General features: G+C 42.0%; 1 protein-coding gene across 2 annotated transcripts in view; it reads right to left on the bottom strand.

Annotated features, from left to right (window-relative positions):
- The window catches only part of St7 (suppression of tumorigenicity 7), a 232,166-nt gene that overhangs the window by 29,687 nt on the left and 176,090 nt on the right, over window positions 1–26,389 (bottom strand). For both annotated transcript variants that reach the window (XM_038318939.2, XM_038318940.2), the window contains 2 exons: window positions 7,771–7,843; window positions 6,258–6,360 (listed from right to left, as the gene is read on the bottom strand). In XM_038318939.2, coding sequence (XP_038174867.1) covers window positions 6,258–6,360; window positions 7,771–7,843 — 176 coding nt within the window. The remainder of the gene's footprint in view (window positions 1–6,257; window positions 6,361–7,770; window positions 7,844–26,389) is intronic.

Genomic DNA, 26,389 nt, shown 5'->3' with positions numbered 1-26,389 from the left:
GTAGGAGAGGAAAATGTTGTTTTCATTTCCATGCTTCTGTGGGAATGAAAGCTAAACTACCGTAAGAGGTCTAAGTAAGCTGAGCAGTCGGGGGCAGTGCCAGTGGAGCAGAGAACATGGGATTGGGAGCCCTTCTGGGGACGGACTCCGTCACCCTGTAGCCAAGGTTCAATTCTGGGGTTCAGGATGCTGAGTTTCAGAGCTGAACAGATGATTTGCCTTCTGAACATGATTTGCTGAGTGTGAGGGAAGCTTATAGCAGTAAGGCACAGGACCTGGCTTCTGGGGTTAGAGAGTGGCCAAGTCTCTTGTGCAGGCTCTGAGAGCCAGTGCTATGCCTCCCTCCTTTGGGTCCCTGCACCATGCTTCCTGTTTCACAGACACACTGCCTGATCTGTGAACTGATTGAGAATATGGGTCCTATTGTAATTGGTGCTCAGTGCCTGATGTTCAGTGCCTGCTCTCGAAACGAATCTGACCGTACCGTTACGGTACAAAACACTCAGCTTTAGAAGCCGATACCATTGGAGAATACAGAGGCTAACAGGCAGCAGCAAGAAGATTATCCCAAAGCTGGGGGCATGGTGGTTCACACCTTTAATCCCAGCACTCAGGAGGCAGAGGCAAGCAGATCTCTGTGAGTTCGAGGACAACCTGGTCTACAGAGTGAGTCCCAGAACAGCAAGGGCTGTCACACACAGAAACCCATCTTGAAAAAACAAACAAAAAATTATCCCCTGTATGATAAGGTAGAATTGGTGGCAACCTTGCTATCGTCATTTTAGAGCAGAGCACTGGTGGATAAGTAGAGTTCCAACAAGCTATTGCTGACCTGCAACCTAGTGAGGTATATAGTGTCTAGGTGAAGGAAGGAGGCCTCTTCTGAGGCAGGAGAGTTGTCCCTCTCATAACAAAAAAGGACACCAATGGAGAATACCAGAGACCCTAGCTTGTGAAATGTAAGCAGAAGTCTCCAACAGTGCAATCTCCAAGAAGGGAAAACACGTGAACCTAGACACTCTCTCTGTGGTGGTCATCCTGACCGTCAACTTAACCAGGTGAGAAGCACTTAGGCACTAGGAATAGCACATTTCTGAGTGTGCCTGTGAGCATTTCAGAGAGGATTAACTAAGTAGAGAAGACCTACCCTGAATGTGGGCAGCACCATCCCTTAGGCTAGGGGCCCTGGTGAAATAAAAGTTGAAAGGGAAAAGCTGAGTAGCACGAGTATGTATAGTTTCTGTGTCTCTCTCACTCGCCCTTCCTTCCTTTCTCTTACCTCCCCTCTCAATCTGTTCTTCATCTCCCTCTCTTAGCTGCCATGATGTAAGCTGCCCCATTCTGCTATGATGGGCTATTAGTCAAAATAAGTAACCTCTCCTATTAATTACTCCATCAGGTTATTTTGCATGGGGCAATAACTCAAATGCGGAAAACTCATATCGGAGAAGTGGGGGTCATTGGTGTGATACTTGACAATATGGTTCAGAAGCCTTTGGAACTGCTTTGTAGCAAGGAATTGAAAATGTTCGAAGAACTAGGGTATACAAAGTCGAGAATGCTATAATTAGAGATTAGTAGGCAATTCTGGTGGATGTTTATAGATGAGAATGCCTAACAATGTAGCTAGTAAATACTATAGTCCATAGGAATTGGATGCAAGGCCATTGTGTTATATTGTGACAAATAATTTGTCTAAATTTGTACTCATGTCTTAGTACTCTAAACCAGACAGGCTGAGTCTAAAGGTGGTAGGCGAATCATCTAGTGGAAGGGATTTCAAGGCAGTCAATAAGTGAGTGAGAGCAGGGTTACTGCTTGCGTACTTTAGCCAAGTTTACAGTGGGAACTGTGATGAAAAAGGACAGTGGGAAACTTCAGAAAAGCTTTGCAGCTTGCCCATACAGGGACCATGTTTAATTCTGAGGTCAAGGAAAGTATGGTGGGACCGCTAAAGAGAACTAAATACTTGGCATCGGGACAGGGAGAGGACGACTTGAGGACATCTTAGGACGTGGGCAGACCCCATTTATCCCAAGCTTGCAGGTGTAAGAGTTTTAACTAACTGGGAAGATTTGTCTGCCCCTGCACAGAGCCACTAAGGGAAGTGTACTCCCTGGGCTCTCAGAGGCTACTGTAGCTGTGCTCCTAGGGACCTTCTCTTGGCAGAAAGCTGTGGAATCAAATACATTGTGCTAGTTTTGCAGAGACACACAAAGTAAAAATGGTGGATCATGGAATCTTCTATACTAACTTCTAAGAGAAGCCTAGGAGGCCAGGCAGTGGTGGCAGGGTCAGTTTCTCTTCAGGGAGCCTCAGAGAGGAGGATGAGCAAAACTATGACAGTAAAACCAAAGGTGGAACAGAGACCCCAGAAGTCGGATTCCAGGAACCAGGAACCTCTGATAGGAAATTGCAGGCAGGGAGCTGAGCCCGTCCAAGAGGTGGGCCTAGTGGGCTACAGCCAGAAAGGTAGTAGTGGCTGGGCTGCCAAAGCCCTTAGGGTGCATATCATCCGGTCATGTGATTCAGATACAAAACATGGAGCCTCAAGATTAAATATTTACCTGGGTTTCAGACTTGCTTTCTCCGGTCCAATCCCTCCTCTGTGTTTTCCTAGTCTGTCATTCTGAAAAAGGAATGCTTACTCTGTACCACTGGGTACTGCGAGTTTATTACTTGATTTTTTTATTTTAAAGGACTTCAAGGCTAACCTGTTGTGTCAAATCTCAGAGGAGGACTTGAACTTGGGCTTTAGAACAATGTCAGACTATTAAGAGTCTCTGAGATGACTGAATGTGTTCTGTATTATAAGGAGGACATGGCAGCTGGGGTATTTGCTCCTTAGGAAAGAGTTTGCCTCATAAGAAAGAGGACCAAAGCTTGATCCCCCTACAAAAAAAATGAAGTACTGAGTGTGGCCATTTGCACTTACATTCCCAATGCTGGAGAAGTGGAAACCGGTGGATCCTTGGAGCTTACTGGCCAGCCAGCTTAGCCTACTTGACAAGCTCCAGGCCCCTGAGACCTTGTCTCAAAAACAAAACCAAACAGCAACAACAAAAAGGTGATGGCACCTGAGGAACAACAATTGAGACAGTCCTTTAGCTTTACACAAGTGTGCACTCACACACGTGAACACACACACACACACACACACACACTTAAAAGAAAAAGATGAACATGAGCCTTCGGGCACCAAAGGAGACTGCTTTTGTTGAAGAGAAGTGTTTGAGTGTCATCAGGGTAAATTTGTAACGGTTCACCATGGGAGTCGGCTTCAGTGGAGAAGCCCCAGGCGGCTGGAGAAGCTCTAAGTGTGTCCTGGAGGGAAAGTGGCTGCACCCTCCATAGGCTAGAAGTCTGGATGGAGGAAAAGCACAAGTACAGCACAGCTCCCCCTTCACATCCCACTCTTTCCCTTGCCCTTCCTCCTTCTTATGCCCCCCTCACTTGTTTCCTTCTCTTCTTCTGGAATCCACCGCCCCTACCATGACAGAACCAAAATCAGTAAATCCTGCCCAAGTAGGGATTAAAAGTATAATATACTTTTAATAATATAATATACTTTAATAACTCTCTTCTCTGCTTTCATGATTAGAAAATGGAGTGAGATTAAATATTTAAAATGCTGCATATCTGAGATGATAGGACAATTTCCCTGATGAGATCATTATGCATTATATGTGGACTGAAATGCCATATTTTATCATATAAATATATGCAATTAACATGTATCAATTAAAGCAAAATTTGAAACATTTCCACTTTAAAATAAATATAATTGGCTGGAGTGTCAACTGACTGCCAAAATTTTCTACAGCAATTTAAAACTATTCCTAAAGGCTTTAATTTCCATTATCACAGAGTTAAATGACAATGCCATCAAAATATCTGAGCAACAGAACTGTACAGACTTCTGCACAGTATTATAGGACCCTTAATAGGGTGATGTACAAATTGGGACCTGAGGGGTCCCTAACAAGCTAATGTTAATTACTTTAAGCATTTATACATATATGATATTCAAGGGTTATGGTGGTTTGAAGTCTCAAATATTTGATATATTTGAATGCTTAATCACCAGAGAGTGGAATTCTTTGATATAATTAAAAAGATTAGGAGGTGTGGCTTTGTTGGAATACGTGTGGCCTTCTTGGAGGAAGTGTGCCACTTGTCACTTGGGTGGGCTTTGAGAATTCAAAAGCCCATGCCAGGCCAAGGAGTGAGCATTCTACCCCCAGCCCCATCTCCTCTCTGCCTATGGATCAGGATGTATCTCTGAGCTATTCTCCTGCATGGACTAATTCTCTGAAGCTGCAACGAAGACCCCAATTAAGTGCTTTCTTTCCGAGTACCTTGGTCATGATGTCTCTTCAAAGCAATAGAACAGTGACTAAGACAAGTGTTTTGTAAAAATTTCAAATATTTATCTCATTTGATACTTATCCCAAAACATAGGCAATCCCAAGCATTTTCATCATTTGGAAGATGAGTTCAGAGGCATGTGGTCCCAAGGTTCCTGAGCGGGTAAATGATTGCCAGAACTTGACCCTAGTTTTTAACCTCAGAATCCTGGGCTCTGTTACTCAATAATTCGTACAAAAAAGGCTTACTTATATTTACAGAATAGTTCTGTAGTTTGAAGGAGTACCCAAAAAATATTAATAGATGACTTCAGTTTACTATAATTGAGAACAACTTTTATGACCAGTTTTACATTTTAATCAGAGTTCAATCAACATTTTGGCTTAGGTTCAAAATATTGTATAAAGTTTCTTGCTTATAGCATCCTACATATAACCCCCAAGCCTCTGTAAATATTCTGCTGATTAGCCACTAGCACTGGAATGGTTAAATACATCCTTATGCAAAAATGCCACTCCGGACCACTCTTCAATTTCCCATTAAGTGAAAACACAACCCAGACTTAAGTAAAACCTCAGGAATGACATTAGATCACTTATCTCTACCATTTTCTATATCAACAAAATAAATTAAAGTAGGGAACTCCATACATCATACACACACACATGCATGCACACATGCACACGCTCACACTCTCACACACGCACACTCACACGCACACACTCATACACGCGCACTTACACACTCACACGCACACGCATGCACACACACACGCATGCACTCACACATACACACACATGCATGCACACATGCACATGCTCACACGCTCACACACTCACACGCACACACTCACACACGTGCACTCACACACTCACACGCACTCACATGCACACACACGCACACACACACACGCACACACTCACTCACGCATACCCACACACTCATGCACACACGTGCACTCACATGCATGCACACACACACACACACACACACACACTCACATACACGCACACACTCACACACCACCCTCTTGCTATGGCACCGCAACGATGCAAGCCGGATTTCTTTGTCATTTGCACCAGGAGGTCTTCATCAGATAGTTTCCCAAACACTTATGCCATGTAACATCTGATGTGAGCTGCAGGATTAGTTTCTTAGAAACTAAATGTGCCTAATATCAACAGACTGAAACAGACCCACAACTAAATACCTACCACAGAGCAGATAATTTCAGGGAAGCCCCAAATATACATTCAGCTCATGAATAAAACATTCTACAAATATCTTTTGCCTTGATTTGATTCTGTTAAAATCAACTTCAGAAAGAATATGTGAAAACTATCAAGCATTTACCAACTGTGTATCATGGGGTTTAAGCACGAAGACAAATCCTTCCACTCCGTGAAAGGCACTCAAAGCGTTACATGTTCTGGGGGTTGTTCCTGTTTTTCTAGCCAGGCCTGATTCCCTACATTTATCTGTAGAGACATGGGGTGTCACATTAGTGGGAGTTTTTAAAGAGCTCTGTGCATAAGGGTTATTTCCAGAATTTGCCTCATAAGACTAAAACTGATAAAAAAAAATTCCTATCAAACTCTCCGGGTCCTCATTTGAGCTAATTTTAAACTTTCTGAACCTAGTTGCCTAAGTAAGGTTTATCAGTTTATTTTATTATGTTTACCCTGAAAACCAGCCCCCTACCCCAAGTTCCCTTGAGTATAGTTTTTGCTCAAAAATGAGGCTATACATGCCTGTGGACTGCACAGGTCCCAGCGTTGGTTGGTTGCAGTTCATTGTTTTATAACTGGGGTTCCTGGGGACAGGGCATTGTGGTTAGCAAAAGCTTTCTCTGCTGTCATAATGAGCTCTTAAGGGATTCAGAGACTCACTTTTGGCACGTGCGGATTAAATTCCACCGCTCTGTGAATGGCCTCTACTGCGTTCATCTCTGCTGTGCTCAGGCCCCGCCGAGATGCAGCCTCGGGAGAGAATCTGAAAAGCAGAAAGACAAACATCATGCAGTTGGGACCACTGCTTGGGCAGCTACCCAGGGAGCAAGAATACATCAAGGGCCCCTATGAGCACAGTGAGCCAGTGGCACAAGCTCTCCAAACTTCCTCTACAGGGGACCTCTGAGTGACCCCTTCCACCAAGGCCAACAAAAACCCCAGCAGAAGCATAAAGCGTGCTTACATTGAATGGCGGCAGGGATTATATTCAGCTGTTAACTCACTGTCTAAATAGCTAATCTACATTTTCTGCAAAGTACCTGCTTCGGAGGGAGCAGAGGGAGGACTGACGAGGGCAGACAGTGTAGGAAAAAGAGAAAACTAGGTTACAGAAGAGCTCACTGGGTTAAAAACAGAACTGGGGGGGATTTAAGGGAGGCTCCCAACCCAATGTCGGTGCTGTGGTGAAGGCTAATGGCCACAGCTCCAGCCACAGGCGAGCCTTTGTGGGCTGTTCCAGCAGGAGGGTGTGCATGCCCAAAGTGCGGGCAAGACACCCGCCCAAGGGAATGGAAAAAAAAAACCAGACCATGCAATCTCTTTCTCACCTCACACCCAGGGCTAACTCCAGAGCTGTGCTTGGCAGGCAGACACCACAGGGGAAGCTGTGACAACCCTGGCCCTGCCCTCCCAAGCTGGAGTCGCTGTGTAGGGAGAAAAGATGTTGCAGTAGGTACTGGCGATCTACAGGATGAAAAAGAACGAAAGAAAATTACTCCAGTTTTGAAGTGCACACACACTTAACAGCAAACCTGTCTGACCCCGCAGAGGCCACTACCTGCTCTGCTTTCAGAGTCTACAGAGGGGCTGGGCTGTAAGCATTTAGGAACTCAAAAACAATGAATCCCTCTGTTCTCTTTAACATGTCATCCTCTGGATACATGGGGAATGTCTATGTGCCACAGTCACCTGCCTGAATAAAAGGGGCAAATGTCCCACTGAGGTGGCATCTCACGGTAAGCAGACCAGGAGTGTGGAGGGAAAGAATGGGAGAGGACCATCCCCACTGCCACACAGCAGGGCCCAGGAACAGACAGCAGAAGGGAATGCACACAAAAAAAAACGAGGAGAGGTACAGAATGTTTGTGTAAATCCCAAGCCGTCCTTTGATCCTACTGTCTGACAAGAAATAAAAAAAGTAAGAAAGAAAAAGTCACCCCAGAGGAATGTAATTTAATGCCAGTCTGTGTTAGGAGCCACACAACCTTACAATACTGGGGACAGACACTTCCTCCTTCTAGTAATGAAACCAAGACCCACGGCTTTGGGAAAATGCATGCTTTTAAGTAAGGCCACAAGGACCAAGAGAAGCTTCTGGAGAAAGCCCTCAAAGGGGGCAAGTCTCCTTACATCTGACCAGCACTGGAAGCCACACAAGCAACCACTCACTTACTTGTCGGACACCGCTCTGGCTTTGAGCAGGGCAGCTGTGTAGCATATCGTTGCTGACTTTGGTAAGCTTATATCTGCACAAGAAAAAGAGAGCAAGAACCCTTGTCAATCTGAAGTCAAAGGGACAATGCTCTAAAACACAAGATTAATAATGTAAGCCCAAAACAGTACAGATTAAGAATATTTAAACTATTACATAATTACTCCAGCCAGTTCTTTCTTACTGTGTCAAAATGCTTTGTTAATCTGTCAATAATTCAAGTTTAGAATTCACCAGTCTTTAGAAATCATCTTCTATTTTAAAGTACGCATCATATACCTTGATATAAATGCATAAATTAGTGAATACACAGACACTTGTGATATAAAATGTAAATAGGATCTCATAAAAATTAATCTGAGTTTAAAATATTGACAGAGCTAAACAAGGTATTCTTTAATACATTAATTTAAGACATGCTTTCTTTGTACTAAATTTCAGAAATTCAAACACATTTTTTATTGAGCTCTACATTTTTCTCTGCTCCCCTCCCTGCCTCTCCCTTCCCCCCTTGAGTCCTCCCCCAAGGTCCCCATGCTCCCAATTTACTCAGGAGATCTTCTCTTTTTGTACTTCCCATGTAGATCTATGTAAGTCTCTCTTAGTGTCCTCATTGTTGTCTAGGCTCGCTGGGATTTGCATATAGTTTGTAATGGGTGAATGTTTCAAAAATTTTGAAAAGTGTGCCAAGTTTTCTCATTCAAATTTATGATCAATCCCCTTTCATATTAAAGCCTAATTTGTCACCCAGAAAGACAATTTTATAATGTTTCTAGAAAATTATAGATGAAGGGGTGGAGCAGCTGTGCAGTGTAGATAATCAGTTTATAAACAGACACAGGGCAGAGCACACTGACCGGAAGGGGTGGGCTTGAGGGATATATTTAAATTGGAATTCCCTTCTCAGAAAAGGGCAGTTGGTATTTCTTTAGCAGTTGTTAACCATTTTTTTTTACTCTGACACAGAAATGATTTCTTAACAAAGAAAATTTATTTGGAAGGGGTATTGTGTGCCACACAGCACCTGTGTGGAGGTCAGTAGACAACTTGCAGTCATCCATTTTGTCTCATTGAGCCATGTAGGTTCTGGGCCCAAACCCCAGTAGTCAGGCTTGGCAGCAAAGCACCTTCCCTACTGAACCATCTTGCCAGTCCCCAGCTATTTTCTTAGTTCAACATAAACTCAGGCTGGAAAGAAAGTTTGTCCAGTAAAGACAATGGCAGCTTTCCCTCACATGCCTCAAAATTTGCCCTTAATATCTGAAATATCCTATAGATCTCTTCACAGGACTGTCTGCAACTTTGAAAGAACTACACAGGAAAACTGTAAAGGAATCTCATAGTTAGCCAGGGACAGAAGAAGAACATAACAACTTGAAAGAAAATCATTTCCTCTTCCACACCAAATACTCACTATCATCAACTCCAGCCTGGGGAGTTTCTCTTTGAGAGGAACTTTCAGGACATAGGTAAAATACAACCAGTTACGGGAAATCCCAAGCCAGGCACTGAGACAGCTGAGTCCTGCTTCAGCTCAGCTGACCTTGAGCCCCTTGGTAATGACCCGGGGCCTGGGGGAGCTGGCCACTCTATTCTGTACCTGTGTAATGTGTCAGGAGTGCTCAGTGAGGCAGGAAGCTGGAGGGACAACAATGATCTTAGCTCCTGACATTTGCAGAACTGAAAAGAATCTCTTGGCTGAGCCATTGGAATCAGATAGATATGGGCATGAGCCTCTAGACGTGAGAGGCTGTGCAGAATCAGATAGATATGGGCATGAGCCTCTAGACGTGAGAGGCTGTGCAGAATCAGATAGATATGGGCATGAGCCTCTAGACGTGAGAGGCTGTGCAGAATCAGATAGATATGGGCATGAGCCTCTAGACGTGAGAGGCTGTGCAGAGCCTCTCATCACCCATCTTCCATATTAACCAACCCTACAGAAGCCTCCAAGCAGATGGCCCTGCCCACCAACATGGTCCCTGCCTCTTCCCATTTTCTGACTCATCGTAAGGTTCTTCTCTGCCACAGCCTGGTTTCTGAACCATTTGGCTTCTGTGTGGGACAAACAGGTCTAGCCTTTCCTAGATCTTTGTTGTTAACTCCAAGAACACAGAACTGAAAGGGAAGGAGGGCTTTTCAGTCTATATCTCAGAATCCATAATCAAGCAAAATTTCATTGTCACCAGCAGTCATACTACAGATGGTTGCTTCTCTGTTTATTTATGAGTTTCAGATAGGTTCTCATGTAGCCCAGGCTAGCCTCAAAGTCATTATATAGCTGAGGATAACCATGAAATCTTGATCTGGTATGCATTACTAATTTTAGATGTATTTGATAAGCAAAGGTATGAAGATCGGATAATATCTAAACACCTTCAACAGTGTTAGAGTGTCACTGCGGGTGACAAGCCATGGTCCCCACTGCTTTTCTCTCTCTCTCTCCAGCTTGTTATGTAAATTGAAAAATACTAAAATTGCAAAGGTTAACAGCACTGCTAGAGGGAGAATTTTGTTGTTAAAACGTGTACAGCAGGTTCATTGCAAATACACTGGTGGAGCCAGACACAGACAGACAGACAGACAGACAACAGAGATGGGCATCAAGCATTGTCAACTTGCCCATCTAGCAGACGCATAGCACTCAAACTCCCAGGGAAAGCTGCAATGCCCCCTGCACGGTGCCTGCTGCAGTGTATCATTGCCTCATTAACATTTCAGCTAGGAGCATCCCAATCAGAGGCAGAAGCTGAGATTTGGGGCACAATTTTTGATATTTGCAAAACTAGAAGAGGTTATTAAAGCCCTCTTGTACTCTGGTCCCTGCTTCTTTGATTTCTGGATTCCTCTCAATCTGAGACTTGGCAACTGTTGCCTATTACAAACTTTAATGTGACTTCTCCTACTTTATAAGTATAGTAAAATATGGAAATAGTACAAAGATCTTTGGATGATTCACTCAACTTTTCAAATGGTTATATTTCATATAACCATATTACCAAGCACCAAACTAAGCTGACACTGTGAATGTCATTTGAATAATTGATCATCATTGAATAATTTGCTTCATCTCACCATCTTACATGTGTTTAAGTATGTATCTGTCATATCTAAGTTCATGTAACACTACAGCCCCACCAAGATAAAGAGCTATTCCAGGACCACTGAGACCCTCTTGCTGGTCTTTTATGCTTGTCTGCACCCTGTCCTTTCCGCACATGGTGGTGGCAAATCTGCTTTCTGCAGTTTTGCTTGCCCAATGATTTCATGCTTTGACATTATAGAAAAGGATAAAATGATAAGATAAAGAGACTGTCAGATCTGTCACGGAAATGTTTGTATCTGAAGCTGTGAGCAGAGGATAACAAGTTATCGGTGTGTTCATAGTGCCAGGAACTTCTGCAGAAATTTCATTCTGTGGAAGAGACAAAAACCTAACTCTAAGTAGAGTATTTAGCTTGTTTTGGGATGACAGATTAACTCTACAGTGACTTTCTGCCTTTTACAAGTGGAATTTATTGATAATTACCATCAGATTCTCTTAAGCACTGGAATTTTGGATGGGGTATGTTCACTGATAGGTCATACAGTTAGCATTCACAAGGCCTGGGCTCAGTCCAAAAGCACTCTCTTCCTCCTCCCCTCCCCCACCCCCGACAGTATTATAATCCAAAAGTACCCTCTTCCTCCTCCCCCTCTCTCACACACAGTATTATAATCCAAAACCGAAACCACACAATTCACCCCGTTACTCCCTATAGAAATAAGGTATGCTAACTGCATATTCCTCACGAGCTAACCTGAACTGCTGGTATTTGTATAGTTTTTCTTCTACTTGTCTCCAACTTGTATTTATGTAATTCCTTTTCTGAAAAAGGAAGAAATTTCCCCACGTATGCTAATATGTGCGATCAAACCGTCATCAAATTCTTTATTAAACGTTGCAGTCTTAGACTTCATACACACGGAAGCCCACAACGTTTCTGAAATCTATCCATATAGTAGTACAGAAGTCTCACTACGTACCGTGCGAATACACGAGATGGTATTCTCTTATTACTGGATAGCTGGATTGCTTTCCAGCGCTAGTCTGCTATAATTAAGGATGTCATGACTTTGCTTATTATGTATACTTTCAACATATTAATTTCTTTTGTGATTGAAATGAAATGGCCGGGCTGAAAGGTGGAGATTGAAATTTACTGAACAGTGCTAAGACATGTCTCCAAGAGGAGCCACAAGCTTTCAAACTTCCTATCTGATGGCAGAAAACAGGAAGCAGTTACTTAGACTGGAAAGGAGTTACTGGCTGCAGCAGACAGGAGGCAATGTTTAGAAAAGACAGCAAGTTCTATGTTTCACTCCAGGTGGGTCACACGACAAAAAGTCACCCCCCTGTCCGCCTAAGACTGCATGTTACTGAGTAACTTCTACCTCAGAGTTTCTTTTGCTAAAACTCACAATTCAAAGTCCCTGTTTTTTTTTTTTTTTGCAAAAACATTACACAATTTTTTATTATTAAATGAGAAAATCTCATTTGTTACATCGTCACATTGCTAGTCAGAGAAATGCTGCAGTGATGAAGAAAGTCAATGTTGGATCAACCAAAGTCCTCATTTCTACAACATTCATTTACAAAGAAATAATGTACAACACAGCCCAACACAACATTCTTGGTTTTCTTCATATTGAAGTCCCCCAAAAAAATCATCTTCTAATGGGGTAGTTCACTACATAAATTATAGTTCTTCATTTTTACAATTCACCCCAAACTGCATGAGAGATGTATCACACTAAATCTCTAAAGCTGTTAGGAACCCTTCACACATCGTCGTCATCTGATGTGTCACTGCTACTTGTCTCTGTGTCATCGTTCTCAATTGTGGGTTTGAAAGTGCTGTTTTTCCAGGGTCCAAACTCACACTTTGCTGACCTACAGCCTGCTCCAACCTCCGCTTTCCCTCTCCGAGCCTAACACCCACACGTTTCGCCTTCTATGACAAGACAGCATCAGATTATTTCCCAAGTTGTACTACAAACATTAAAATGTCTCTCTGATGTCAGTTTCCCGGGTAAAAGCCGCTAGTTCCTCAACTGACGGAACCTGCAGAACTTTTGCCTAGTTTTGTCCCTGAGCAATGGGTGACTTTTAAAGTGAGAACTGAGAATGGCAGCAAAGCCTCACAGTGCCCCACACCTACCCAGGAAGGAGCTCAGGGAGCCAGAGCCACCACCATCAATGCCAGGCCCAGCACTGGGTACCTAAGATCTCAATTATACCTGTGATTGTACAGTCAAACCAACAAAGCCCCACAATCTCTTCAAATTCGTTTTAGTCTATTTGTTTTTGTCCTCTGGTTCACAGATGCCAGGAAAATTTTCTGCAAATCTGAAAACCCCCAGGCAGTATTTCATATGTGACTCTATTGACTTTTCATTCTTATTAAATCTATAGCATTAATTTTAGTGCTTTCAGCATGGCAGCCCAGCTTATTAGTCATCGTTCTGATTCAAACTGCCACCCACAGCTTTGCTCCATGCATGCATTCCATAAGCACGCTTTCCCCACACCACTACCTCCATCAGAACTGCTGCAAGCAGTTATTGAGGGCGTGCTATGGGGAGGGCCTTGGTATTGTGTCATCGTCAGAGAAACAGTATGCATTAGAAGGTGTTAAAATGCAATGTAGAAATATGCTGCTGTCACAGCTGGAATAAATACAAATCATCTCACGTGATATTTAGCTGATATTTGTCTCTGAGATGACTTTAAAAGGGTCGGCAGGTGGGTACAGGTTGCAGGCCTATAATCCTCGCATTCTGGAGGATGTGGGAGAGGACTGTGAGTTCCAGGTCATCCTGGCTACACAGAAAAATCTCGTCAAAAAAAAAAAAAAAAAAACATCAACAACAACAAGAGCAAGAATCACCAGTGGCAATACCAAGAAGGAAGTCAGGGACTATGCTTCTGGGGATCACCAAGTCTGCAACTGTCGACAGTAATACACATGCAACCATGATGCGCCATGTTAACTAAAAGAATAGCATTTAAAACGTTAGCAAATGTTTTGTTTCAAGAAGCAATCAGTTCTATGGCACCCTTCCAATTCAGAAACATGAAAGAAACTGGCCACTTGAACAGTAAGATAAACATTTAAGCCCTGTTGTATATGCTCTAACTATCTTCACAGCCACTATCTCATCTGAGTTTATCTGCTACAGACTCTGGAGTATGCACATCCTGGACTTTCAGTCACCTCTATCTCTGCAAATGCTCATAAAACACATAATTATGATTTTTAGAATTTTGCTGGGATCAATTTAGTTGGTGTAATTCTTAGAAAATGACCAAGGACATGGAAAACAGAAAGAACAGCTGTGAGTTTCTGCTCCCAACAGTACTGTCATGAAATAGAGACAAAGAATTAGACAACAGCCTATGGCTGCTATGCTCATTCCACCCAAATACTTTTCTTTTTAAGAAAATAGGCACCGGTTGTGGTGGCGCACGCCAGTAGGATTTGCTGAAGGAGGCAGAGGCAGGAGGATCACGAGTTCGAGGCTAGCCTGGGCTACACATTTTAGTGGGTGGAAGGGAGGGGAGGGAAGTGGGAGGAGGGGAGAAGATGAAATTTTTAATAGAAAAATAATAAATAAATATTAATTTAATAAAAAAAATAGGCCCAGATAGACAGAGTGGCACACAACTGTAATCTCAGTGCTATAGGAAGCTGAGGCAGGAGAACCTCAGGGTCATGACAAGTCTGAATTATGGACAGTTAAGACGCAACTGAGAGAGACAGATAAAGGGAGGGAAGAGTGGAGAGGGGGGACGAAGAAGGCCCGCAAGCTGGCTAAGAGGAACTCAGGAGAACATCTAACTAATTATTGGCAGAACCAATCTTGTAGCACACACACTTGTCACCACCCCAAACTATCAGCTGTGCTAGTTGCTTTTATTTTCCCTCTCATATTATCTTACACTTTATTCACTGTGTTGCATAGACTATAGCCTCATACTTCAAATACTCAGATTTCTGCTTCCCTCAGATCTTCACCACCCTACAGAGCAGCTTATTGGTACAAACCTCACTAATAGATATTTAGCTATTTGTCATCCTGATATTTCCATTCTTTTGCTTTTTACATGTATGTGTAATACGTGTGTGTGTGTGTGTGTGTGTGATACATGTGTGCGCACCTATAGGCATCCACAGGGGACAGAGGAGGATGTTGTGAGTACCACTGTATCAATGTGTACCTGGCTCCTGTGAGATGCAATCTCTCACTACATCTGAAGTCCCATTGATCCTCCTGTCTAACCCACCACAGCCCTGACTGGCTTCTTACATGAGTGATGGAATCCAAACTCAGATGCTTATGTTCTAGAAGCAAGGACTCTTAGTCACTGAGCCATCTCTGCACCCCACCATGCTGATCTTTCCACATGCTTTAATCATTTATTCTTCCTTTGCACTTCGTTTCCCTGGGAGTCACTATAATTTCATCATCTGGAGTCAACCATACTTTCTAAAGTATTTTCCTGTTAGAGAAAATTTTTCACATACCCTACCCTAAATCTATCAACACCAGGTCAGTTATGTTCAATGGTTCTCCATTTGTGAGACCATATTTTTTCCTGAATTAAAGAAAAACATGCTTTTCACTATTTCTTTTAAATTCAAGGACCATGGCTAATGTTCCTTTCCTTTACTTATGATTAAGCTTCTCCATTTAAGAATCTACCTTCTGATTGAGTAGGATATCGTTCCTGTGTTTTGACTACTTTGGCAGTAACTCGGGTGCCCATAGGGCAGCCTATCAGATGGTCTGATTAGCAAACAGTACTCCCAGAACTCCCTATGAGTTCCCAACATGCACTGCACTGTCACGAGTTCAGCCTTTAGGGTGTGTCATCTGTTCCCGCCTCCCCGCCCCAGTGGTTATCCTCATGATGTTGTACAGCAAGAGCAGTGTTGATGGGCTGCATGGCCAAGCAGCCTCCCTGTGTCTTAGGTCCACTCCCTGGAAGAGGATCTGAGGCTGGGTCTGTTTTATGAGCCTTAGTTGGCTATGGTTGGGAGAGCAGCAGAAAGCATATGTGGCTGTAGCTCACAACAGGAAGATTAGCTCATCTGGAAGACAGAAGAACATCTACACTCAGGTGGCCACTTGTCTAAAGAAGAAAGCCAAATCTCACTTCCCACAGATTTCAACTGATGTTTTTTTACAAAGCTCTCCAAATCCCCCTACCGAGGATCAAAAGGTGTTCAACTGTGGGGTCAGCAAGTCATTTATTTTCAGACCACTTCACTCTCAGGTCTGAGAGCTTTGGCACGATGATCACCTCCCAACCATCAAGCAAGGCAGAGGGTGAGCCCATTATCCTACTCTTTACACGCTGAGGGTAGACAAATTTTCCTTTGAGATTGCTTCCAGATCTCTCAAAGGCCTTTAGAACAAAATCACAGCCAGGCACAAAGCCTTTCAGGTCTGTCCCCTATGCAATTCACCCCATGTATCTTCTGCCATTTGCTGTGCCCCTTGTCTATCCCCTCGCAATGTAAAAAATTGGGGGTTTTCAACAACAACAACAACAAAAAAAATGGAGTGCAGACCTAAACAGAGAACTCTCATCAGAGGAATGTAAAATGGCTGAAAGACACTTAAGGAAATGCTCAACATCCTTAGTCATCAGAGAAATGCAAATCAAAACAACCCTGAGATTCCATCTTACACCTCTAAGAATGGCCAAGATCAAAAACACTGATGACAACTTATGCAGAGAGGTTGTGGGGTAAAGGGAAAACTCCTGCATTGCTGGTGGGAGTGCAAGCTGGTACAGCCCCTTTGGATGCCAGTGTGGCTATTTCTCAGAAAATTAGGAAACAACCTTCCTCAAGACCCAGTAATACCACTTTTGAGTATAGATCCAAAGGATACTCAATTGTGCCACAAGGACATGTGCTCAACTGTGTTCATAGCAGCATTATTTGTCACAGCCAGAACTTGGAAACAACCTAAATGCCCTTCAACCAAAGAATGGATAAGGAAAATGTGGTACATTTACACAATGGAGTACTGCACAGCAGAAAAAAATGACATCTTGAATTTTGTAGGCAAATGGATGGAGCTAGAAAACATTATTTTGAGTAAGGTAACCCAGACCCAGAAAGGCAATTATCACATGAATGCACTCATAAGTGGTTTTTAAACATAAAGCAAAGAAAATCAGCCCACAAATCACAATCCCTAGACAAGAACCTAGACAACAATGAGAACCCTAAGAGAAACTTACATAGATCTAATCTACATGGGAAGTAGAAAAATACAAGCTCTCCCGCACAAATTGGGAGCATGGGGACCTTGGGAGAATTGGGGAGCGGAGAGGCAGGGAAGGGAGCAGAGAAAAATGTAGAGCTCAAAAAAATCAATTAAAAAAAAGAAAATGGGGGATTTCTTACACAGACATACTGGTCACGCCCCCAGCTGGCACATGCTGTCTTTAGCATGAGCACGTTCACTGTCCACTTCTGTTCATTTTACCGCCTCCAGGAAGTAGCTCCTCCCATCTTGCTGGGTGAAGTAGCCTTTCCACCTCAGGTTAAAACTACTCCCACAATCCCTATTCCTTCCTGTGGCTGTTTCTTCCCATATGTACTTAATTGGTGTTCTGTAGGAAGTAAAGGCTGTGTAATTTGAGTTCTTTGTAACCACGACACAAAGCAATGTCCGAAACATACTTAGTAATCAGTGTCTACTGAACAAAATCTGAATTAATGTATCCACAAATTTGACAACATTCATATCGAATCTCACTCCTGAAAGACAAAAGCAATCACTGCTGATGGCAGCTTAAGAGGGAACCATGAACGGCTTTTTTTCTCAAGATGTGTGTCTTGCAATTATCTTTGCCTCCAGTGTCCCAACAGGATGTGTGACAAGTTGATAGTGCTCTTATCACGGTGCCTGCTTGAAAGAGCAGCGGAAAGAATTGGGCAGGGGAGAAAACAGTGAAGGCTGAAACAGGATGAAGAGAAGAAGACGCTTCATCCTGAAACAAGGAAGGCAACCACACCTCTTCTGGCTCCTCTTAACCTTTTACTAGAATGTAACTAAAGGGAGGTCATCTAAGGAAGAATGACTCTAGAATTTTCCAGTTATAAAGGGCTCATGAGAGCAAAAATTCAATGCAATAATCTTGAAGAAGAATTCATGGAACGAAACTTCAGATAAGATAAAACAATTTAAGAGGCCAATCGCTTTGATCTCGTTTCCTTTTGTTCATCCACCAATGATAATGATCAAGATGTGGTTTAATGGATCATTACTGTGATCAAGATGTGGTTTAATGGGTCATTACTGTTCTTATGCATGAGACAGGTCAAATGGGGGTCAACTCTCATATCTATGGTCTAAAAAGCTTTGAAGGACAGCATCCAGCAGATAAATAAACCAACTGACTCACAAATGATAGCACCCCATAATGGCCATCTCCATTTCCGATTCATTCACTAACAACAGATGTTCCAAACGTCCACTCCATTATTCAGGGGCCCAAGACAAACAGGACACAGAGCTTGTTCTCAAAGACATTCTTTCTCTACACAGTCTGTGGTGAGTTCAAAATAAGTGCGCCCAGCACAGGTTAACCTTCATCAAATATATCATATAACATAGTCGATAACACCTTTCTATACTAGAGTAACAACAAAGGGACATGGGATGGGTTACATTAATCCCTGAATCCAGATGCACCTAAAAGTATCTTCTACATAATAGGTTTTAGTAGATCTTTGATGAAATTTGAAAAAGTTAACCTAATAATTCTCTGTGATCCAGTATCAACTACAGGTTGAATATCTATGCTCTAAAGCCCAAAACTTTAAGCAAAATTCAAAAAGCCTTGGATTTTAGAAATTTTCAGACTGGGGACCACTCAATTAGGCAAAAATTCTAAATTGCAGACTAAAAGTCTCCACATGTAACACACGCCTGATTCCAAGCATTTCAGATATGGTATCCCATGTCCCTCCTCTTGTCTGAACAAAGTGACATCGCCTCCATGAGACACACCGAAGTTCACATTAGCTCAACAAAGGCAGCGCTCACAGATTCTCCTAGAGCCCTAAACCAACAAGCAGAAAGGAAAATCTAAAGGAAAAAACTGGTTGCCTGTTTCACTTCCATACTGTTTATGGCCTGTAAAACGCTATTACTGCCCTGTTATATGATGCTATCACCCACGCAGACGGACTCAGAAGACTTTCTACTTTTACTCCTATTCACGGTATGATAGAAACAACAGCGGTGTAAAATCCGATCCTTACGTTCTTGTTGTTGTTAGTTCCAGGCAGTGTGAGGTCTTTTTGCCCCACCTTCAAGAAAGTTAATCCAAAGTCCCCTTTCAACCAAAGAGGGAAATTCACTGAAGAAATAAAAAGGATTGATATACAAAAACCTCGAAAAATGTGCCGTCTGGGATTTCAATGATTCAATCGGGAAATTCTACATGGCCTTAGTAATTTTGGGCAGGGGGAAGAGCAAGGAACATGCGTTCAGCTACACCCAGAAAAATTCATCTTATGCTGCAAAGCCAAACACCAGATGTGATTTGCAACTTTTGGACTGGATTACCCGAGAAGTTCTGTCAAAGGGCCCTTCTGTGGCTGGTGCCTTGGAGCCAAACACGGCAGTTTCAGTGATGGTAATGGCTGGCTGGGGAGGAATGTTACCTTGGTAAATTATGATAACTGGGCAATAAGGATTACCAAAGCCAACATAAATTTAGGGGGTTTGTGAGTGTGCCAGCTATGTGAATTACAGATGTATGCACTTATGAACACTCTTCTCCATCATCAGAGACAGAATTTCCTCATGCATGCAACCCTTGTTGAAATGACATTCATTATCAGAGCTCATGCTTACTACATACATGGCCCATCATCTGACAGTCAGTCCATCGTTTGTTCTAAGTGATCTCAAAGGCCTAGTCTGCTTGGCAGTCTTACCTCTGGTATCCAAATCAGGAGGGCACCTAGTCCAAAGCTCTGCAGGCCTATCGCTCTTGGTGACTTGTTTCTAAGACTGAAGCCACAGCTCATGGTATCAGTGGTGATGATTATTTTCAGGTCTGAAGAACAATTGGCTCATTGGCCCATCTTTACACTAAAATTCTCTTTAATCACTTGCCTAATATACTTGATCTTTTCCATAGTAGCTAGTTCAGGAAGTGAAGCTGGACAAGGTTTAGAGTCACTAAAAGAGACGGACAATGCTTCAACTTTCATTTGCTAAAGCAGCCTAATTTTGTGGTGAATGTTTCAGATGTTGTGTGTGTGTGCGGTAGCCAACCCTGAGTCTACTGTTTGACTGCAGGGCTCTGTTTCCAAGGTCGGAACAATCCAACAATGATGACTAGGGATCTTACTCACTGCTTCTCGGACACCGCAGACACTTATTGTCTTCAAAGACAAAGAGAAAACAGACTAACCATAAAGGCAGGAAGCCTGGTGACCATTTCACAGCAACTGTGACAATGGTCAGATAGTGTGTGCTGGCTACAAGGGCTTGGACAATGAACAACCTGACTTCAAAAGGACTAGCAAAGGCTTGTTAGCTGAAATCTCAGCACAGAAGGACTTCTCTTTATGGCCTCTGCTCTCATTCTGCTGGGCTGAAAGTACCCCCTCTAGCCAGAAACATGCACTGTTCTGGACACACCTTTGTAAAAATCAGCTGGCAGGCAATAAGGCTAATTTAGAGAGGGCTCAATGTTATTAGTAATTGTTGCATTTATACATTTTTGACTATTACAAAAGTAGCGTTTTCTTATAGGGAAGTTTGTGTCGCTAAACGTAGGGCACCCACTAAAAAGGTAATGGTGTAAATGTCCAAAAGTGCTCGGGTCTGTTTCCTTCATGCACACTGCTGCTGTAAGGCTGGAGAGCTCGGACTCTGTTACGCTTTGACTGTGAAATGTCCCCACACACTCGTGTGTTTAAACACTTAGTCTCTAGCTAGTGTTGTTTGGGGAGGTTTTAGAACCTTTAGGGTATGGGGCCTACTTGCCAAACACAGACCACCAGTTGTGGACCTTTGATGGTTGTAGCCCAGCCCCACTTTCAGTCCAAATGCTCTGCTTCTTGATTCTCCAAGATGCAAGAAGTGGCAGCAGCACGCTGCATCTCCACAAACCAAGCAGCTGCGCCACACCCTCCCCACATGAGCCGTGAGACAAATAAATCCTTGCTCCCTTTAGCAGCTTCTGTCAGGTATTTTTTCTCATACCAAAATGACTAATATTGAATCCACAGGAGCCAAAATCAATAACATTTCTGTTTATAGCTTTCCAAGATTTTAAGAAATATTTCTAAGTGAACCTAAGCAATTTTGTTTTTATAATTACATATCTCTATATATGTTCTATTATCTCTATAATTAATTTCTATAATAGGCCACACCAGGCTTTGTGGCAGAAGAGCATTGACTCTTATCCTCATATTTAAACTGCCATTTTAGACATAGCTTTCTACTGATATGAGGTTGATCAAATCTAGAAAAAGTGAGGAGCAGTGAGCTGGGCTCTGTAGAACCACTAATAGTTTCTCAACTCCTAATCTGTGTTACATAGCTCTCGATACTAAGATGAATTCTACTTCTTTACCTCTCATGGGAAACTATCTGCTGTGTTAACTTGAACAAGTTACTGAACCTCTGGGCGTTGGTTCCATTTCTGCTGTGGGAGAATGCTCTTGTACACTGTAAAGATTTGCCACTCATATTGGTTTAATAAAACACTGATTGGCCAGTAGCCAGGCAGGAAGTATAGGTGAGACAACCAGCCTAGGAGAATTCTGGGAAGAAGAAAAGCAGAGAGACAGTCATCAGCCAGATGCAGAGGAAGCAAGATGAGAATTGCTGCACTGAGAAAAAGTTCCAAGCCATGTGACTAATGATAGACAAGAATTATGGGTTAATTTAAGTTGTAAGAGCAAGTTAAAAATAATCCCAAGCTAATAGGCCAAACAGTTTATAATCAATATAAGCATCTGTGTGTTTCTTTGGGACTGAATGGACTGGGTGGGAGAGAAACTCTGTCTACAAATGGTGCCCAAACGCTTGGCAAGAATTTTTACATAAAGCCTAAGGAAGCTTTAAAGCTGGATTAATCCAATCCATATATTTTGAAAATGCCTTGACTTAAAAATTTAAGATTAAAGATATGCTACTTTGGGGAAGAGGTCTTGCTTTTGTTTCCACAGAGACAAAGTACTGTACCAAACAATGTGGCTAAACATAGGCAATAATTATAGGTTTAATTTAAGTTATAAGACCAAGTTCATAATAATACCAAACTAATAGGCCAAATAGTTTATAGTTAGTATAAGTCTTTGTGTGTTTCTTTGGGACTGAATGGCTGCAGGATCAGGCAGGACAGAAACTCTGCCTACACATTTCCACATAAGGAATGGAGATGTAGAAGGTTAAGTACTCCACCCATGATGCCTTTTGGAATCCCCAGGGATCATTAACCAAAAACAGCTTATGTAAATGCTTCTAAATGTATTGCATAGTCAGCACAGGCACACCCATTGGTGCTATGAGAGTCTACTAAAATTGAAATGCACAGATTATGATGAACAAGATGCATGCATTCTTTTCAACACTACCATCTTAAGCTTCAAGACTAATGTTTTCAACCGAGGTGGCTTATACATTTCCTCGAAAGATGATCCAAAGGCTGTAGTAGCTTTCACAATGAGTTCTAAAAGAGTTTCTCATGACTTCATAATAGTGAAAATATTCCATGTATAACAAATACATGGATGGAAAATATGATAAATTTCAAATTAAATTAATGTTATATATAAAATCATTTTAGTAATAAACAGATTGATTAGAGATGGAAAGCAAATATAGATAGACCTATTTCCTGAAGTATGACTAAAAGGCGACTTAGCATCACTGAAACTCTGCGACACTGTCCTGTCGGGGACCAGCCTCAACAAAAACAGCTCTTGCCAGAGTATGGGAATGGGGATCGGAAAAATAAGTAAAGAAAACAAAAATATGAGTAAAATAATAAAAAAAGAAAACATAGGATAGTATCAAGAGGGAGTTCCACTGAAATCACCCATGTTTAATTTTCCATACACTTTTATATGCTAATACAAAAGGGGGAAGAAGACAAAAAAGACTTCTTTAACATGATACAAAGGACAACTCGAACAGTTAATTGCTTCAGCACTTTGAGACATCAAGTCATTAGCATTCTGTTGTGGTTTAAGAAGTGAAGCCACCCTAGACCAAGTATCCTGAAGGCAACTATTCCCCAGGTAACCTCCTATTACAAAAGAAGGAACAGAGGTATGCTCACATATCCTGACCATCTGTCAGGGTGGAATGGATCCACATATATGAGCCATCTTAGTGTCAAAGGAACCAAGTGACCACATCCTGAGTCAGGATGTGTAGTCCTAATTGTTGTCATCAATTTTGAGTAACCTCCAAACTCTCTGACCATCAGACAAGGTGGAAGTAGGCTAAAATTTTTGGGCCTCCACACTACCCCAGCCGATATAGTTCATGCCTTTGTACAAGAAGCAGAGTTGACCAATGTAGCAAGACTCATATTTATAGAAAATACATGAATTTTAGATCTGACTGACCCTACCTGTATTTGAATCCCAGCTCTACAGTTGTCTAGGAATGTGTGTTCTTTCAAGTTACATAAAGTCACAACACCTCAGTTTCTACAGCTGCTGAAATGGAATAACCAACTCCTCAGGGTTACTGTGAGGGTATAGCTAATGTGTATAACATGTTTGAGTAATGGTGGGGCAAAAAAAACCCCATGGTAATATTTTTAAAAGTTACAAATACTGCCAAAAGTAGATAGTAAGTGATGGTGAACAGGGTAGACCTGGAATAGACACCCATGGCTTTTACCATTGACTTTCTCTTTCTTATAACATTTACAACATTTTAAACAATGATTGTTCACAATTGATCTCCTTTTTCTTATACTTTATGTCTTTACTTTGAAAATTTAGGGGATTCCTGTGAACAAGATACTACTTAGACACAGCACAACCCTAGATGAACTAACAATGCTTGCCAAATACAGTCATATATGAAAGCTTAGACAATGTCTAAGACCAACATTTATGAGAACCCAACATATGGTAGCTGTTACAGCTGCTGCTGCTGTTACTTTAGTCATTGTGTGGAGTATGAAAATGACAAGACAGCATTTGAGACAAAAGTTTAGAGTAGTAAAGCATGAGACATTATCTCAGTGACAAAATCAAAACTAGAATGCAGATCACAGGCAGAGCGACAAATGAATCTGTAATCCTAGAAAAGACAGTTTTCCAAAGGATCCATTGTAAGAAGAATTTGTGAGTATCAAGGATTTTCAAACTCAAAACTTTCAAAGCCAAACTTTCTTCTTTTTGTAATAGTAAAGAAGAATGAGGCAAGGGGAAATACATTTGTCCTCTTTTCTTTTTCCCAAAGCATGCTATTTCTTAGTTTTTTTTCCCTCCCCATTCTTGCCATTTTTCGAAATCTCCTTTGCAAAGGTCAGAAAAGCATCACTAATCCCTTCATATCACTTCCCAGAATATGACTTATAAAACTTAGCCACTTAACAAACAATAAAGGACTGCTGTACCCATAAACCATCCAGAAACAGCTATCCAACCAGAACATTCCAACTTGTAGAGATAACATAATCCTGTTGTTTTGGGTGTGACTCTATGAGAGGGATGGAGGGCTACAATTCAAATGCTGTCTCTAGCAACTTAGATAAGAATGATTGAACTTGAACCAGGGCAAAACACAGGATGCCCCATAAGCTGTCTACTCCAAGCGCTCCAAAGTACTTGCTTCCTTGTCCCGGGCCAGATAAAGGGGCAGCAGCTTAGTCAAGATCCTTTAGGTCTCTAAATAAAAGCATCGGGGGATGAACTTGAAAGAACCGTGCCATGGGATGGGATAAAGAACAGGAGACATGCTCTCCCACAGTCTTCAGTGTCTGCAGCTGACCCTCAAGAACACAACTTCAGCAGCCACTTCATTATATTTCTACTGTAAATGACACGAGCATGAGCCAAGTCAGCACCGAAACTCCCCTCAGAGTTCAGTGGGGTTAGGTCATCTGCACTTTATTGACAACTGCTGAACTCAGAGCCTCTAATGAGGCAGTTCAGCAAACTATGTGTCCTGCCACCAATGAGACTGTTTTTCCATGAATAATGAACAAGAACATCATTTCTGTTGCCAGGTACACAACATAAACAAAGCTCAACATGAGCCTTGATAGAGTGATTTTGTCCATTTGAAAGAAGGGAATTTTTCAAAGTGCAAGCCAAGTCTTAGTAAAGGGTGGGACAGGCTGTTGTAACAAGTAATACGAACATATGTTATCAGAATTTAATAAATCAGCTTTTGATTGTCGCAGAGTGGAGGCTGTGCAGTGGGATACATTGAGACAATGAACACATCCAAGTGAGTTCATTTCTTTACTTGGCCATCAGTTTTATAACACAAGGCTGACGATTTCTATGATGAACTGAGATCTTCATGAAATGAGTCTTGAGACTTCTGATCTCAAAGGCTTTCTTAGTTAAAGCTTTAATTCTATATCAGACTGAGTTCAGGTCAGCACTCATGATGAGAACATGACCTTTGCATTGAAGTCCATTGCCAGGTAGACCCATGGCATAAGACAACTCCTTTGGTACTAAAAGACACTTAATATATGAGCATTCTGCCTACAGCGATGTATAAGTTACATTGAAGCTTCAACTGAATGGTGAGATTTTGGAGAATAAACAGAGAATAAAAATGAGCTGATGTGAAGGCCAAACAGTCTTCAGTTTGTTTACCTTAAAGCATCCCACAAATACGTTAAAATCAGTTCCACACCAAGCCATGTATATCTTGTTACATGAGGTGTACATATCTACACAGGCAAAGGATGCCATCACTGGCTGAAGGCTTTTAGTTCTCATCATTCTGAGCAAAATTTTGAGGAAAACAAACAAAAACAGGCTCATAACTGAGCTCAGTTTCCGCAACAGCAGGGGCTAACAAAACCATCCCTTAGGAAGAATTTGTGGGTCAAAAATAAAATCCAAATGATATAACATGCTCTCTGTGTTTGAAGAATACCAGGAAATCTGTGGTCAGAAGAGTGTGGTGTTCTACAGAGACTCTAAGCATAGCAGGTAAATATGTATATAATTTTTATACTGTGAATCAAATACACAGATACCATGACAGACAGAATAGTTCTAAGTTCTCTAGACTGTACCAGTTTCTTTCCCTGACTCACTGGTAACAGGCAAAGTAGAATAAGTTCACAAGGAATTAACCAGAAATGGCAAAGGACCTTCAAAGGCATCGTGCAAAGAACTGTGCAGCTGTTATTAAGGAAGACCTGTGGGAAAGGGGACATGAGTGGGCCTTCATCATTGTCACCTGTGCACGGCAACTAGCTCTTCTCCATTGTTCTGGAGCATCAGCATGACGACCAACAGTGACCGCAGCAAACCCACAAGGTGTCATGGGA

The sequence above is a fragment of the Arvicola amphibius genome, chromosome 2 (assembly GCF_903992535.2).
Source record: "Arvicola amphibius chromosome 2, mArvAmp1.2, whole genome shotgun sequence".
Lineage (NCBI taxonomy): Eukaryota > Metazoa > Chordata > Mammalia > Rodentia > Cricetidae > Arvicola > Arvicola amphibius.
Note: the sequence above shows the minus strand (reverse complement) of the source record. Positions and strands in the feature narration are given on the sequence as shown.